The 18,568-nt window shown below is 41.8% G+C and overlaps 1 protein-coding gene across 1 annotated transcript; it reads left to right on the top strand.

Moving 5' to 3' along the window:
* Window positions 1–8,207: 8,207 nt before the first annotated feature.
* On the top strand, window positions 8,208–9,896 carry LOC310998680 (tripartite motif-containing protein 16-like; the record flags this gene model as incomplete). The annotated part of the gene is made up of 1 exon (XM_083988841.1): window positions 8,208–9,896. The coding sequence occupies exon 1, from the start codon at window positions 8,211–8,213 to the stop codon at window positions 9,894–9,896; it is 1,686 nt and encodes a 561-aa protein (XP_083844967.1). The 5' UTR covers window positions 8,208–8,210.
* Between the last annotated feature and the right edge of the window lie 8,672 nt (window positions 9,897–18,568).

The raw sequence follows: 18,568 nt of genomic DNA, 5'->3' as shown, positions 1-18,568 counted from the left end.
CAATTTCATTGTATTTTAATGCAGTGACAATAGAAGCCTCTTCTCTCATCTACAAAGAGTCTTCAAGACAGCAGAAAAACTCATAGGTTCAACTGTTACTCTCCGGTAAACGATATTGGTTCATCATATCCAGAACCACCGCATTCACAAATGCTTTCTTCCCTAATGTCATAATCTCACTCAACATAAAAAAACTCAGTCTACCCCGTGCCCTCTTGCACGTTGACACCTGCACTTTATTTTACACTGCTCTTTTATTGTTCTTGTTTATTTCAGTTTTGCTTTTTCATGTATTATATTTATTGTATGCACCACAGCGCTCCCAATTTCATTGTATGTTAAATGTGCAATAACGATGAAGCTTTCAACATTAAAGGGACAACGAGGAGTTTCTATTCGGTTATAAAAAAGTCTCACGTTAATGTGGATGAATCTCCGCTACCCACACTTGTTAATGGGCCCATTTTCGATAAATATATTGTTCTGTCTCTATCGTTATTTTGTTATTATTAGTGGTGGCAGAAATGCTGGTCGAGCCGACCAACATTTCCTTCGTTGCGAATCATGAGAATAACGCAGCCGCATCGCCGTTTATGGTCGGAACTACGGTGGTATGTGAACCTCTTTGAACCTCTGACTTTAATTATTGATGAATGAAAACATGAGTCCGTCTTGCGCCCGGTCAAAGAAATGTACGGTGCGCGCGGAGGCTCATAAATGTTGTGTGAAAACGCTTCGCTTTTCCAAAACTCCTCGTTGTCCCTTTAACAACTTCATATGTTCACTCCAACCACTCCAACTTAACTACTACAAGACTCCAACACTGTAATGAATAAAGTAGATCATAAAGTCACAGTCCCACAACTAATCAGGTAGCTGCTCTGCCTCTGTGATATTCCATCATCCTGTTTCTATTCTCTAGAGGCTCATTTCACCAGACATTTAGAGAGTTTGTTTGTTTACCAGGCCCTGGAAAACTGCCTTTATAATTTACTACATACATTATTGTGAAAGTTTGGTTCACTTGTCCAGAACTAATGACTAGCTGAAAATTAATTTGATGGTCCCTCTGAGTCATTTTATTTTACCTTTCAATTTCTATTGGTACCACTTTAAAAATTGTTCTTATTAGGCTACTTTATTAATTGCCCTCCTAATTGATTAATATTTATTTTGCACTTAACTGGACATTATTGTCAATGTGTGCGTGTAAGTGGACTGACCTCCTGTTCTTTTGGTTCATCTCTCAGGTTGCTGAAGCAGCAGGCCGTTAGTGATGGGGAGCTCCGTGCTTCACCTTTACCCAGCTCCACCCTGCAGAGACTGTGTGTCTATGAGAGAGAGAAAGCTGGTCAAGCCTAACTGATGAACTATGTGACACTTGAAAGGAAAATGGTTTTTTCTATACACCAAAGGAGCTGATGATGCTGACAGCCCTGATCACAGTAATAAGAGTCATATCATTTTGGTCGTGCCCTCTTGTTTATTCAATGGATTGCATTAGATTGACTTTAAAGTAGCACTATTGCAAATACAGCAGTACTAGCAATAAAAAAAACTGATATATGCAATAAATAGGTCCAGGGGAGCCACAACTATCTGTACACAAAATAAAGCCAATGGTGCAGTGCTTGTGGAGCAAATGCAGAGTTCCTTTTTATTATGAGACAAGCCGGCCTGCCACCTCCTGAAGGGCATGCTATGTAAAGAGGACCAGGATGTTTATACCTGATACGCTGCACCACTGGCCCCATCTAGTGGCCAAACAAAGAATTGGAATTTGCACTAGACTACTTTAACCTTTGTGTGTAAAATGAAATAAAAGCAGTTACATAAACTGACACACAAAGATAAATTAATTATTTGCAATTATTTGTACAGTGAATCATTGCAGGGGGCCACACAATGTTTTGTCAAGTCAAATTTACCAGTAAGATTAAAAGTAGGGAACAGACAGTGCACCCATTCTTCTTCAGCATTTACTATATTATTTCAAAAATGAGTCCAAACAGCATTTTATTAGGAATAGTCAACTATGCAGCAGTCTGTAGGCTACATGAAGCAGCTCAACTTCAGAGATGTTAGATACAGCCCATCCCGTATCCATTTTTAACTGTAACTTTACAAATAATCCTGAACTAGCACCACTTCTCCTGATCTTCCATTTTCCCCACACAGTTCATTGTGTGATATTCACACAATAAAGATATTCACTTTTACCTTCTGGACAGGTAAGGGGTCATCAAAAAATGGCCTCTTCGATTTGGAAACTTTGTGAGCCAGTAGCTATAGCTGTTTGTTTGTTTGTTTGTTGTTTTTTGCATGCTTTTGTATCTTATAACAGAACCTCTGTGTTCCTCACCTTCTCATCTTCACATAAATCTCTGGATTTCTCCTCGTTTTGTCCTGACAGTGGCGGTTCCGTGGATCGTCACACAGCCCCTTCGACCTCTGGTCCAGGATTTAGCTACTGGAAGTTTTAATTCAACATCAATCTCACGATTTTTTACAGATTATCTGGAACAGGTGACAATTTAAAACAACTCACAAACCTGCTCTGAACATGAAGTCACTCAGTGTCAATCACTCAACAGGTGACACTGATTTCAAACATCACTGACGTCAATCACATGACAGGAGGAAGCATGCTCGTGTTACACAGGCTTTTCAAAATAAAAGCAAATTAAAATTATTTCATGCGATCAAAAGCATTATCAGTAATTAGTATTAGTAGACTATGTCACTTTATTTAATAATGTCAGTTAGGCTACAAGGCTCTGAACATGAACATCTGAGGATGTTAAGAGACTTGAGCAAGAAGAAGCAAGAATTTGCATCATCACCAATAGAAATCATCACTATAGAGGGCAGCAAATACATTCAGGATGGACACATGTCAAATCAAATGAACATATAGCCTATTAACTAGAGGTAATGTAGCAGGGACAATAATAGTAAAACTAGTTGCAGCAGAGACTGGCCTTGTCCACACGAGCCCGGGTATTTTTGAAACCGTGAACATATGTTCCCGGTTGTATGTCCTGTCCACACGCAACCGTGCTTTTGGAACCCTGAAACCGTGGTTTTTTGAAACCGGAGTCCAGGGTGGGGTTTTCGGCCGGGGTTGGTTTCACCGGGTGCGTGTGGACACTGCAACCGTGATTGTTTTTCTCGTTTACGTCATAGCTGCACACGCGCTGATGGAAACAGTGCCAGCCCGCAGAGGTTGTTTGCAGCGGTTTGCAGGAGTTGACGTGAGCTCGCAAAAATGGAGGTGACAAAGTGGATTTTTATCACTTTTTTTTATTTTTTTTACATCATCTAAATGCTATTTGTATAGTTTTTCGATGAGAAAAATATAACGAAACGGTCGTCAGGGCGATCCTCTTGTCAGGTCCAAACTCACCCTCAATCACAGACCACAGCTGGCTTTCCACACAGCATCATTTACAGTAACAAGTGACGCTACAGATCAGCTGTTTTTAAAATTACAGAACTACTACAGTAGCGCCGCAGTTTATTATTCCCCACCTTGTTTGATTGAGAGTTTTTCGGGATGATTTTCATGAATGAACAGGCAATGTCACTGTCAGACTGGGTACGACGGTAGGGGGGGGGGCGCAGCATGCAGTGATAAAAAGAGCCTATGCGGAGATGAGGAACGAGCCAAAAGCCGAAAATGTATTCGTGACGTCCGCGGTCGATATAAAGTGGATATGTTTCATTCATCCATGTTTTGACAGACAACACAACAGCCAGTGATAATGAGTTGCGCCGCACCGACAGTCATGTGGCTCAGCAGCCAGGTGATGCACACAGCACAACACAGCGCAGCAACATGTGCAGGCTGCTGCAGCAGTGCACGTCAAAGGGACACCGCCGAAAATAAAATAAATAGGCTACACGCAGTTTTGAAATTGTTTTTGCGCATGTTTTCATCCATAAAATTACCAAAAATGAACACTATAAGCGGATTTCTTGATAATGAATTAGGCTATTTAAACAGCATTTGTATAGGAATGATTCCATCCCAAGCCTTTTGATCCATAAGCGGTTTCCACTGTATTTTGATTGGTTAAAACAGCCTTCCACACGTGCATTGCGTCACTTGGTAGCGGATTCCACGGTTGCGTGTGTACGGAGTGTTTTTATTACACCACTCGTATTGACGCCGAGCAAAACTCCGGTTTCAAAAATACCCGGGCTCGTGTGGACTAGGTCTGACTTCTCCAACACCCAGCTGCTGTTTATGCACCAGAAATGTGGAAAAACACTATTAGATAGTAGTAAAACCTTAATGGTACTGCTGCTAATATTAGACCAGGTCAGACATGGATGATATTGCGAGAATGTAGGCTATTATTCTTTAAATTTTGCAATCAAGTTTCTGATGATTGATGATGCTGTAGTTCCTATTTTGAGTTGTGAGCTGGCACACAATCAAGAACTCTATATATCTATATATAACTGTCATAACCAAAAGGGGTCCATTTATGTTGCATGAAAAAATACACACCATTCTTCGACAAGACACACAGCTGGAGGTTGTTTTACTTTACCTAAACATATAACTACATCACTTACACAAACAGTATACAGAGCAATGCAAGAATGGAGTTCAGTACCGAACTTTATTAAACAACAAAATAATACATATGCCTTTGAAAAAGCAATAAATGAACGTTGTTAAAAAAAAACACACAAAAAAATCATATATTCCTTGATTCCGTATAAGAGTTATATGGGTTATATTCTATGTTCCATATACCTATTCAATATTTTAATATAAGATCACAATAGATATAATCAGAGCTGTTTTTTCTTGTCAGTTTCAATTATTACTTTGTCAGTTATCGTACTATTTAAAACATGCATGCATTGTTTCATGTCAGTGTTTGTGCTGTCTAGTGTGAATGTGTATTCTTTTAATGTCACCATGTAATCTGTTTGGACACCAGGGAGAATAGCAAATGCTATACAGAAGATAATGGGGATCTTAATCAACAAAAACAAACAAACAGTGACAGTTTCTTTTACCTCACTATTCACTCAGTGAAGACTCAAGGAGGTCAAAGGTTGATTTGAAGGTCAGGTGGTTCACACTGTTTCTTCTCAGCTGTATCATCACTGCTTGTCTGATGTTGTGTTGTGTTGTGGGGATCAGGGCCTGTTTAATTATTTCTTTATGTAATGTGCTATATAAATAAAGAAATCTTCATGAGGGTATAATTGATAAAATATTTCTTTTTGCATTTTTTACAACAGGTAGGTTTGTTTTCTCTATTCTTTTGATGAGCTTGATTGTGTTGCATCTTGATTCTTTTTGTCATTTTCTTTTTTGAAGCTGATGTAGACTTTGCTGTGCTCCGGGGGTGTCAGTGTGAGATAGTAAAAGTGATGCTCTCACTCGGTTCATTTCTCACCTGACAAACACATCAGACATGGCTCACCAAGGACTGAAAATATGTACACTATATTACCAAAAGTATTCGCTCACCTGCCTTTACTCATTCTATGAACTGAAGTGCCATCCCATTCCTAACTCATAGAATTCAATATGATGTCGGTCCACCTTTTGCAGCTATTACAGCTTCAACTCTTCTGGGAAGACTGTCCACAAGGTTGAGGAGAGTGTTTATAGGAATTTTTGACCATTCTTCCAAAAGCGCATTGGTGAGGTCACACACTGATGTTGGTCGAGAAGGCCTGGCTCTCAGTCTCCGCTCTAATTCATCCCAAAGGTGTTCTATCGGGTTCAGGTCAGGACTCTGTGCAGGCCAGTCAAGTTCATCCACACCAGACTCTGTCATCCACGTCTTTATGGACCTTGCTTTGTGCACTGGTGCACAGTCATGTTGGAAGAGGAAGGGGCCCGCTCCAAACTGTTCCCACAAGGTTGGGAGCATGGAATCGTCCAAAATGTTTTGGTAACCTGAAGCATTCAAAGTTCCTTTCACTGGAACTAAGGGAATTTATACACCTGGGGCCAGGCCAAGTGATTAGGACACCTGATTCTGATCATTTGAATGGGTGAGCGAATACTTTTGGTAATATAGTGTATGTGAAGACACAAAGAGCAGCAACATGGTCCTGTAGGTTCTTGAACCCTATACAAAGACCATTGAAGGTGCAGTTGGTTAAAATCACTGAGGTTTGTTCTCACTGTGGAAACAAAGAAATCTAGAATCACATTCACACTGATGTGTTTGTCAGATCAAATTGTATTGATTGATTTGTTTATTTTAAAGGGATGCTGCACATTAATGAACTTTATGTAAATATTTGTACATGTCATTCCCCCAACTCTCTCCCTGCTTCCCTGTTTCTCCACACTGTCTGATCAAATAATGGCAAGCAAATTTTTTTTTAAAAAGCCTCAAAAGTATCTAAAGATAAATAATAAATGTCACTATAAACCACTATACTATAGGATTGATAGTTGACAATAAAGATCAGAAAATAGCAAAAATTTATTTTTGTATTTCTTCCTTTTTCAGTTTGATGTGTCTTTTTTAAATGAAGCACTTCTGGAAGGACGTTCATTTGACCACGACGTGCAGCAGGTCATCAAACTATACATAGAAATCTCAGTTTGATACATCAATATATTCAAACAGAAACATTTAACTTCCAGTGTGTCATTGAATTTTACATCAGAGTGGATACAGAGAAAAATGACTATCTATCTCCATCATTCTCTAACTAGTGAAAACTGCAAAATCCCACTGTTGATGGATCAGTGAGGTGAAAATCATGATAGTTCAATATGACCTAGTTGAATATGAGGCAACAATTCAACTGTGACTCTGATATAAAAATCAACACCTCCACTGTGCTGTAGGTGGCGCCACATCACAGAGAGTTAAATGCCGATGATGGGACTCAGTTCCCACCAAGTCCACATCAGACTGGATCCTAAACGCACTTTATAGTTCACACCCACAAAATGTTTCCCGGGATCATCCAGGTTCCAGACTGTCAGAACAAAGCAGGATGGTTTTTACAGCTCTGAAAGTAAAATGACATTTTTTTTTCTTTTTTGTCTTTTCCATTTGCACCTTAAGCACCATTTAAAGCTGCAGCTGCATTTTATCATAAAGACACGCAGCAATGTTTTATCCTCTTGAATGAATCCTGTAACGCCTTTTACTGGCAGAAGTAAAGATGACAGTAGAAGTATTTGTTCATCAGAGCCTGAGAGGACTTTGTAGTGGCTGCTCTTCATTTGTAGCTCATGTATAATGACTGTATATATCAAACTGATCAAATGGATCAATTGTTTCTTTGTTGTTTTCATGGACCTTCCAGTTGTAGGAGAGAGATGTTGGTGGGTCAGAACAACCTGAACTTTGATGTGATTAAAGGGACAACGAGGAGTTTCTATTTGGTTATAAAAAAGTCTCACGTTAATGTGGATGAATCTCCGCTACCCACACTTGTTAATGGGCCCATTTTCGATAAATATATCGTTCTGTCTCTATCGTTATTTTGTTATTATTAGTGGTGGCGGAGATGCTGGTCGAGCCGACCAGCGTTTTTTACTTTCGGTTTCGCAACGAGTCATGAGAATAACGCAGCTGAATCGCCGTTTATGGTCGGAACTACGACGGTATGTGAACCTCTTTGAACCTCTGACTTTAATTCTTGATGAATGAAAACATGAGTCTGTCTTGCGCCGGTCAAAATAATTTTACGGTGCACGCGGAGGCTCATAAATGTAGTGTGAAAACGCTTCGCTTTTCCAAAACTCCTCGTTGTCCCTTTAAATTGTTGTAAGCCAGTGTGTGGTTGTGTTTATTTGAGCTCAGTGTGTAGGGAACATGTCTCCACATGGTCAGTGACTCAGTTTTCAAGTAAATCCCACCGACTGACAGACTGCAGGTACTTGTATTTGACCTGAGTACTTGTATTTCCTGAACCTTGATACTTGTGCTCCACTCCAATGATCTGACAGCTGTAGTGAAGACGACCTGACCCCCTCCCTCTTCTTCCTGCTCTCAAACACAGACAGCTCTGCTCTGTTGATGTGTTTCCTTGTTCCCTCCCCTTCAGATCTACAGTTTGAAGATGGGTGGAACCAACATGTGGTGAAGAGGAGGAGCCGACAGGCCCCGTTCACTGCACAGACACATGTTGTTGAGATCAGAGCTCAGACTAGTTTCACTTGTGAGCAACAGAAACTCAGACAGTCGTCGTCTGTGAGAGGTGAAATGGCGCAGAAAGGAGTTCATCTGGACCAGGAGACCTTCTCTTGTTCCATCTGTCTGGATCTACTGAAGGATCCAGTGACTATTCCCTGTGGACACAGCTACTGCTTCAACTGTATTCAAACCCACTGGGATGGAGAGGATGGGAAGAAAATCTACAGCTGCCCTCAGTGTAGGAAGGACTTCACACCAAGACCTGAGCTGGTGAAAAGCACCATGTTAGCAGCTTTAGTGGAGGAGCTGAAGAAGACTGGACTCCAAGCTGCTCCTGCTGATCACTGCTATGCTGGACCTGAAGATGTGGCCTGTGATGTATGCACTGGGAGGAAACTCAAAGCTGTCAAGTCCTGTCTGGTTTGTCTGGTCTCTTATTGTGAGAAACACCTGCAGCCTCATTATGAATCTCCTTCATTTAAAAAGCACAAGCTGGTGGAGCCCTCCAAGAAGCTCCAGGAGAACATCTGCTCTCGTCATCATGAGGTGTTGAAAATTTTCTGCCGCACTGATCAGCAGTGTATTTGTCTTGTCTGCCTTCTGGATGAACATAAAGGCCACGACACAGTCTCAGCTGCAGCAGAAAGGACTGAGAGGCAGAGAGAGCTGGAGCTGAGTCGACAGAACATCCAGCAGAGAATCCAGGACACAGAGAAAGACGTGAAGGTGCTTCAACAGGAGGTGGAGGCCATCAATGGCTCTGCTGATAAAGCAGTGGAGGACAGTGAGAAGATCTTCACTCAGCTGATCCGTCTCATGGAGAAAAGAAGCTCTGAGCTGAAGCAGCAGATCAGATCCCAGCAGGAAACTCAAGTGAGTGGAGTCAAAGAGCTTGAGGAGAAGCTGGAGCAGGAGATCACTGAGCTGAAGAGGAAAGACGCTGAGCTGAAGCTGCTGTCACACACAGAGGATCACACCCAGTTCCTACACAACTACCCCTCGCTGTCAGCACTCAGTCCATCTACACACTCATCCAGCTTCGATGTCCGTCCTCTCAGACACTTTGAGGACGTGACAGCAGATGTGTCAGAGCTCAGAGATCAACTACAGGACCTTCTGAGAGACACATGGACAAACATCTTACGGACAGTGACTCAAGTGGATGTTTTACTGTCACCACCAGAGCCCAGGACCAGAGCGGACTTCTTAAGATATTCACAGGAAATGACACTGGATCCAAACACAGCACACACACGTCTGTTATTATCTGAGGGAAACAGGAAAGTAACATTAATGAATAAAAAACAGTCTTATTCTCGTCACCGAGACAGATTCACTGACTGTTGCCAGGTCCTGAGTAGAGAGAGTCTGACTGGACGTTGTTACTGGGAGGTGGAGAGGACAGGAGGAGGAGGATCTAAAGTAGCAGTCACATACAAGAATATCAGCAGAGCAGGGAGGTTGTATGAATGTCAATTTGGACATAATGACAAATGTTGGGTGTTAGATTTTAATTGTCTCAAAGGAAGGTTCATATTTATGTTCAACAACATCCAGACTCCAGTCTCAGGTCTTTACCCCTCCAGAATAGGAGTGTACCTGGATCACAGAGCAGGTATTCTGTCCTTCTACAGCGTCTCTGACACCATGACTCTCCTCCACAGAGTCCAGACCACATTCACTCAGCCTCTACATGCTGGACTTGGGCTTTACTATGATTATGGAGCCACAGCAGAGTTGTGTAAACTCAAATAGACAATCATTGAAGGTGCAGTTGGTTAAAATCTGTATTTTAGTTCATCACTTTCTTTAGTCAGGTTAGGTTAGGTTTATTGGTCTCCACCAGGGAGAAATTTGTCGCGGAGACAGGGAACGTGTTGCATACATAAAAAACACATACAGTGCAAAAAGAACATCAAGTTAAAAGACTGGTGGAGCAAACAGACCACACTGGACAATCCTGCACATGCAGCAAGCTGATGTGAACGTCATTCACATGCATCCACACCGCTACACTATAAATATACATTCATATCAGCATCACATAACCTCAAACATACATGTCTCCGTGTTTGTTGCTAAAAGCTCACTGCTGTTGTGTCTCTGCACTGCACAGAGATCACCTGTCAATCAAACTTTATGGGCGGGACTTTGACCTCTTGTCATTTGTTGTTTGAGTTTGTTGAGGTGGAGCTGGAGCCGTGGAGGAGATCACTGCTCATGATGATGGTTCTTTATCTGAACCCACGTTTCTCCACATGAAAATAGAAACTTCTCTGAGCTCTAAATGTTTGCTGGGTCTTAACAGAGAAATCAGCAGAGCTTCTTTATCACTGAGGTTTGTTCTCACTGTGGAAACAAAGAAATCTAGAATCACATTCACACCAATAATTTTGCCAGATCAAATGTTGTTGTTTTTGTTGAAATTCACTCTCTAATAGGGTCTTTGAGCTTTAATTAAAGTGTAAATATCATGATCATAATCAATGAGAAGATGATTGATTGATTGATTGATTGATTGATTGATTGATTGATTGATTGATTGATTGATTGATTGATTGATTGATTGATTGATTGATTGATTGATTGATTGATTGATTGATGTGTTCATGAAATTACAAGAGTCATTGGTCAGACTTTAATGATCAAATTGTGAACAAACTTTAGCTTCACATAATCAATAAAACACCAAAGAATCAATCAAATATTTTCTTGTGTCTTGGATCTCATTCAAAGCTGATGGAGAAATGTGAAAGTGATGTAAGAGGTTTTCCTCCTAAAGCAGCTTGAAACAACAACAGTCAATAAATATCTGTTTGCAAGCTGAAGAAGAAACAATGACAGATCCAATATTATTCTAGTCAGTCAGACTTTTTGATAACTGCTGACAGGTCCTGAGGAGTCGGAGTCTGACTGATGCAGGAGCAGCTGCATTCAGTGACTGTAGGAAAACAAGTGATGAACATTAGTTTGGTCTTGATTGATTGATTGATTGATTGATTGATTGATTGATTGATTGATTGATTGATTGATTGATTGATTGATTGATTGATTGATTTATCCCCAAGGGGAAATTTGTTCATGACAGCAGCCTTAAAAAGAAGAAAAAAGCAGGACAACTCATACAAAAAATAAAATACACAATTCATAAAAATACTTAAAAAGAAGAAGAAAAAGAAGAAGATGCTTCTGTGCTCTCTGTCTGCTGGGCAAAATAACAGATTAAAAAGTGCTAAAAAAAACAAAACAAAACAAAAAACAATTTAAAGTGCACCCCCTGAGCCTTTATGTCGGCCCATGAGCCCCCCCCCCCCTCACTGATACGTGTTGATGGTTCTCTAAAAATGCTCATACTGTATAAAACGTATACAACAACTGATTATAAAATGAAAATCATTCTAATTTCTCTCTTTAATTTGTACAAAGAAAATGTACACTTCAAGTGTGTTGTATTTTCAATAATATTTCTCCTACATTTTGTCCATTTGAACTTAAAACAATAAATAAGAACCTGTCTGCCTTCAAAACAAAAAAAATAAGAATGAATAAGAATCCATCTGCCTTCAAAATGAAATAAATAATAATAATACAATAAATCATAATCAACCTGCCTTTATTCTACTGTATTAAACTCTTGTAACAGTCATAACATGTTAGTTCAGCTCCCTAAAGCCTCTCCTGAGTCCGCAGCAACAGTAACTGGACTTTGAGCCATTTATGAGTGCTTGGTGTCGTCATAAATTTGCAGAGATTCTGAACCCAAAAAAGACAAAGAAAAGTCACAGGGAGCAACAACAATATCACTGGAGAAAGGAGTCTGAACGTGTTTACACCACAAGGGTGACGGGGCAATGTGATGAGGACTGGCTGGAGAGCCTGAGCTGAGGTACTGCAGTTGTTGAGTGATCAGAAGCTGCGTCACTACACACACACACACACACACACACACACACACACACACACACACACACACACACACACACACACACACACACACACACACACACACACACACACACACACACACAGGGGAGGGTTAGGATTAGGGTTGGGTGTACAGACAGGTGTGGCCCTCGCGTGTGTCTTCACAAAGTTGTGCAACAGGTTATTGTCTCCCAGGGGGGAACTACGTACTGTGGCATTCATGTACCATTTTAGTATCAGGCTTATGAAATGACTGGGAATATTTATTTATCATCTTGGAAATAAATGAATCAATGTTTCCACGTACCCCCTGCAATGTGTTCGTTGGGGATCACTGTTGTAAATGACAGTGCCGTATGTATCAAAGGCCAACCCTATCAACATGCGTCTTTGTCTCCTCCCCTCACTGCTTCATGAAAAATGCTGTGTCATTCTGTCAGGTGTTTGTCTACACTACAAATGATAGACATGCCGATGAGAAGAGGCAAATCTTGATCTACTCTCATCATTACAACTGCCACCCGTTGGGGAAAAAGAAGCATTTAAAAAAATATATTATCCAAGGATAACCTTCCTCCTGGCCATGTGCATTTGTTTACAACAAAGCAGGCAAGAAATCAATCAATAGAGCGGCCCATGATGTTACAAAGTGTATATTTGTGTAGTTTAATCTGTCATAAAGAAGAGATTACGGATTACGGGGCGTGTTTGTGTGGCGGTGCCACAGAGACGAGAGCTGGGGGGACAGCTCTCCATTCCGACACACCTCCACTTCGACACCCCGCTGTTCCGATATACCCCCACTTCGAAACACCGCTACTCCGACACCCTCCCCCCGCAGCTGTCCAATGTCCACGGTGCTGAACCGCGTGACGTTGTTTACATTCTGCTTTGTGGCTTGTCTGTGAAACGTGCGCTGCTCAGAGACTGGGCAGATCTGTCCCACTTGCTTTCTCCCCGACTCCGTTGTTGGAGATCTCCCACACAGTAAAAGAAATACACTTTTTTTTCTCCCCCCCTGCGCCGCTCGAGCGCGACTGAACCCGGCTTGAGCTCACAGGGCGCGAGGCTGCTGCAGCCGCCGCTCGTGCTGACAGCTGACTGAGGGAGATGCTTTGGTTGGGTTTAGGCAATGAAGAAAGGAGTTGGTTAAGTTTAGTAAAAAGACCAGGTAGAGGCTAGACAGGCTAGAAGCATAATGAACATTATATGTCATTAATATGAAGTATTTGCTTGTTTTGCAGTTAATTATGCACATGATCCGTTTGACCCCAAAAAGGAAAAAAGGATCACTGCGCACTGGGGGTTTCCCCCACTGGCCTTTTCGGAGTAGCGGGGTCTTTAGAAAAAATAGAAAATCCCGCTATTACGATGAATGGAAGTCTATTGTCGGAAAGGCGGGGCTTCGGAAAGGCAGGGTGTAACCGAGAGCTGGGACACCGGGTCGGATCTTACAAGGTTGGTTTTCAGCCAAGAGGCACTAGGTGGAAGGCAGAGAGCCTCCATTCTCCCACATTACTAGTTAAGCCATTTATTAAACCATCTTTAGGTATCACATAAAGGCCCTGTCCCGTTATGCACACTTTATCACACTTAGACGACCACACCTGAGTGGTATTTGGATACAGTGCTGTGAAAGTATTTGCCGCCTGATTTTTTACTTTTTTTTTTGAATATTTGCCACATTTAAATGTTTCAGATCATCAAACAAATTATAATACTAGACGAAGATAAACCAAGTATCCGTAAAATGCAGTTTTTATGATGATGATGATTTCATTCTTTAACCTCTTCAACTCCCGGGGGACGCCGGCGTCCCCAAGCCCCTCCCCTTCTGCAGTCTCAGCTTGCCCAGGCTTACTACAACACTAAACATGGCGTTTTTGGTATCTGTGGCTTCATTATGTTTTTATTTGTTTGTTTTTTCAAATTTAGCATTGTCTTTATTTCATTTCTCATTTATTTTGTGCAAGAATACACAAAATATCAGTCCAAAAGTATAACCGTCGTTATAAATCTTTTTTTTTTTTTTCCTCGTTTCAACCGCTGTTCAACCGAGGGAGACGATTTTATTTTGAAGTTACAGGAAGACGGATGTTGATGTTACCAGCTTCCGGAAAGGTCAATGGACAATATAAATAAAGATTTAACTTATTCCATCGTAAATGTGTACAAGATGGAGAAGAGGAAGAATTGTAAATGTAAGTGTGCGCAAATCCGCGGTGTTGTTGAACGTCATGTCAAAACACGGAGCAAATCGTCACAATCGTCACACGTGTGTATGTGTGTGCGTGTGTGTACCTGCTGTAACGGCTGCTCGCGGTCGCAGTGTGTAGCTGAACGTCACGATGTCACAACCATAGACTGTATGGGCAAAACACGGAGCAACCGCGCCGCCCCCCCTCCCCCCTCACTCCCCCCTCCCGTGTGTGTGTGTGTGTGTGTGGAGGGGAGGGAGGGGGTGATGACAATCAAATCAATCATGAATCATTCATTGATTTGAGTGATTTATTCTCAATAAGTTGCTTGACTTGGATTCAGATTCAGCCTATTTTCTCCATTTTGACTCTCATGTCCGCCTGGATCTTATCATGAAAAAAACACTGCAGGATGGTCATACTTTGTGCTATCTTCTTCAAATTTGAACCAGGTGTTCATTGATAGTGTGCTTACAGATTCATATGTTCATTTACCTTTATGGATAAAGTCACAAAGGCTGTTTTTTATTTTTTAATTATTACTTTTTAGGCGGACAAAAAATCTTAATTTTTTGCACACTTGCTAGACCACTGCTCTGTTCCAGTAATACCTGAAATGTTTCTGACACTTTCATAAGAAACTCTACAGTGTCCCCTTCCTGGCAAGCCCTCATTTATGGATATAGTCAAAGTGGTTCAGAAGCTACAGCTATAATAATTTGAGATTGGAATTTTATGCGTTTTTGCTTCAAAATAGGGTGGAAGAGGTTAAAGAGAAAAAAAACTACCTTTGTTGAATCAAGAATTAACTGTGACCACATTTTTTTGGAAAGCTGAATTCAATGTCACTCTCCACACCCAGGCCTGATCACAGCCTTTGCCTTTTGTTTGCATCCAACATGCACCAAACAAACTTATGTCCACGCATACACACTTTGCACACACACATTTAAGAGTATTTTGGCTAATTTCAGTTACATTAATAATCATAAAAGAGCAAATGCCAAGGTTGGCTAAAGCGTGTCATTCATAGGTTGAAGTATCAAAAACAGGTGCTCAATGGATACAAGGGCACATCATGAAATCAAGAAAATGGTAAGACTTGTGTTCAAGTTTTACCATTAAAAAGCCTTTATAAACTGGCTTACTGTAGTAAACCAGTTTGTTTTAATCTATTGCAAAACAGAATGCCTTGGAAGAGAGCACTAAGCTGATTACAAGTCTTACCATTTTCTTGATTACATAAATAATCATGTTGAGGCCTAGAGCTGTGTGTTGCCTCCCTTTTTGTTGTTGGCCTTGAGCCAGGCAGTAACATGAGCCACAAGCCAAGTTTAGGAAATGCAACCATTTAAGTCTAGTATCACTAATATGTTTCTATACACTGTTGCAGCTGTGACTAACATTACCTGGCTCTGTGTCTGTCTGTAGCTATGTCCTTCACTTTCACTGTCTGTGGCTGTCAGCCAGCAGAGGCAACCAACCCTGTGACGTCCCGGACGGGATCATCCCTATGTTCCCCACTTTGTATGGGACCTGGGAACATAGAACCTTTTTTCTAAAAAAAGGGTCCTATGTTCCCTGCTTTTCCCTAAAAGGGTCCTATGTTCCCCTCTGTGTCCAGACCGGGGAACATAGGACCATTTCCCCAAAAGGACCTGGGGAACATGCAATTTTTGTACCCATACCTGGAAGTGGAGTTGTGAGTGACTTGGCATATTTTTGCCTATTTTTGAGTGAGAAGTTGAGTTGTGACTTTCAGTGAGAAGTGTAGGCTAATTGTCCCATTGGTTGGGTTTAGGCAATGAAGAAAGGAGTTGGTTAAGTTTAGCAAAAAGACCAGGTAGAGTTTAGACAGGCCAGATAGATAGAGTCCAGATAAGTAGAGAGAGTCCATCGACCAGGACCCTTTTTCAGAAAAAGGGTCCTATGTTTCCCCGCTTTTCCCTAAAAGGGTCCTATGTTCCCCTCTGTTTCATGTGTGAGTTTGACAATTTTTAAGTACAGTGGAAAACAGTTTAAGGGCAATGGATAGGTTAATATTAATATACCAGCAAGGGTGAACATGGCAAAGGCGGTCGTAGAGCAACAGGACCCCCACACTGACTGGGCAACATACAAGTTGACCGTCAAGAGAAAAGCAGGTAATATATTGACACATTAATTGTGTCAGTATTAACACATGTTGTGTTGGTTTTAACACATTCATGTTTAGAGTGTATTAAAAATGTGCCCGTCAGACACTTCAAACATTCGCAGGGTTGAAATTCTCGCTGCAGATGTGTTTGAGACGCTGTTGGAAGATCTGAAGAAACCTGATACCATGTCTATAGCAGTAGATGAGTTCACTGACAGAGGTGATACTGCACAATTGTGTGGAGACACTACAAGAAGGAATCAGCAGACAACTCAGCAGATGCAATACTGGAAGTGAGATCATATCTCGAGGAGCCCCTTTTCCAGAGAAGTGCAGACCCACTGAGCTGGTGGGAGACCAAGGGTCTAGTCCAGAGGTTCGCACACCGGTGCCTCTAGGGATGCGTGTTGCTATCTTGCTGTATGGGCCATTCTACAGAATTGGTGCAAAGTCAGAGTTGTAAACATCTTGAAATAAATGTATTTTCCCCAAAACTTTTCATGTATGTTAGTTGTATAATATCCAAGGTATACATTTCTAGTAGTTGTACAGTTGATACTCATTTTGCATTTTCAGACAGTTTTGGAATATTTTTATGATGATCATGATCTATTAAAATTTAGTTTACCTCCACGGGGACAACTCATAATTTTGAAACACCTCCATTCAGAATCTCAGAATTAATTGCGTTCATTTTTACAATGCGTTCATTTGCAGTGTAATTAATTAATCTAATTAATGCGTTAAACAGTCCCTCCAGGAATTTGCGATGTTGCGATTGCAACAATTAACGCAAATTCAGCCAATCCCCGCGAATTTTTGCGATCTTGCAATTTTGTACAATCACCGCAACTTTTCCGCAAATTGGACCAATTGTCGGTGCTTTCCGCGAGTTACACAGCAAAGAGTGCGAGTCTGGACGGAGCGGTGGTTGAAAGTGAGTCCACGGAGGAACAGCGTGGCTGGGCTGACGGCAAGAAACTTGATACAACGTGCACAAAGTGATAAGTAAAGGAACACAAGCTGAGTTGAACGTGTTGAGTGTGTGAGTTGTCCTGGTTGACCACCCGAGGCTGTGTCAACCCCGCAGCACTCGCCGAGGGGGAATCCAGTGAGTGTGCCACTGCAGGGCCGGAGCGGAGCAGCAGGCGGCCAGGTGCCCCTTCCCCCATCCTAAGGCCCTGGACTTGAGTAGCCACCCTCCCCTTTTTATTCAAAGACTGGACATTTTAAAACAGTTCTTTTACCACGATTTTTAAACAGACATTTTAATTATAAGTAAAACAACTTTCAACTCTATATAATTTTCCGGTGCCTTTCTTAACTCATTGAGTGCCAACCACGTAATTTCTCGTTTTTCGTTCCCATGCGTTGAGTGCCAAAAACGTAATTTTACGTTTTTTGCTTTTTTTTAAATTATGAAAATAGACACTTTAATACACATTATATGTAAATTTGGGGACTCTACGACGAGGAGAACTGAAATAGATGACGATCAAAGTCACATGACAGCTCATGATCTGGAAGTTTTTATCATAACTCGGCTTCTGCAAACGAGTTCTGCATGCAGATGCAGCGCAGCTGCTCTGCAGCTGCTCTGCTCTCACCCGCGCTGCTGCTCCAGCTGCTCCAGCTGCTCGGAGCAGAAACAGGAAGCTCTCAGCCGACAGTCCGCCCGGTCTTCAGCTGGAGCAACACCGTGTCCTCCCCAAAGTCCTCCCGCGGTAAAATCTGATGGTCTCTGGGCCAAAGCAGACCGCCGTCACCGACCCGAACCACAGAAGGACCGCGACCACCGGCGGGACCGGTCTTCCGGAGCTGCGGTGGCCGACTGACCCTCACGTTCTGCGGCGAGAAGCTGTGACACGGCACGGTGCGTCTGTGTTATTGTTGTTTAGTGGCGCCCCCCCCCGCCCCCGCTGGTGGTTTTGTGAATAGAACAACCATTGTTGTATATATTTATCTTATACGAGCCCTTTGATCCAGAAATGCGAGTGTGAGAAGAGCGACAGACACAAACAGCGCACCTTTCATAAAAGACGCTGTATCTCCTTTTCTAGAAAAAAAGGAGGGATTTTGGTGAAACCCAGCCATGTTTAGCTTGACTTTTCTCAGGAACGGAGGCATGTAGAAACAAACGGTTTGTGGCCACTTGAAGCATTAAGTTA

The sequence above is a fragment of the Trachurus trachurus genome (assembly GCF_905171665.1).
Source record: "Trachurus trachurus genome assembly, chromosome: 16".
Lineage (NCBI taxonomy): Eukaryota > Metazoa > Chordata > Actinopteri > Carangiformes > Carangidae > Trachurus > Trachurus trachurus.
Note: the sequence above shows the minus strand (reverse complement) of the source record. Positions and strands in the feature narration are given on the sequence as shown.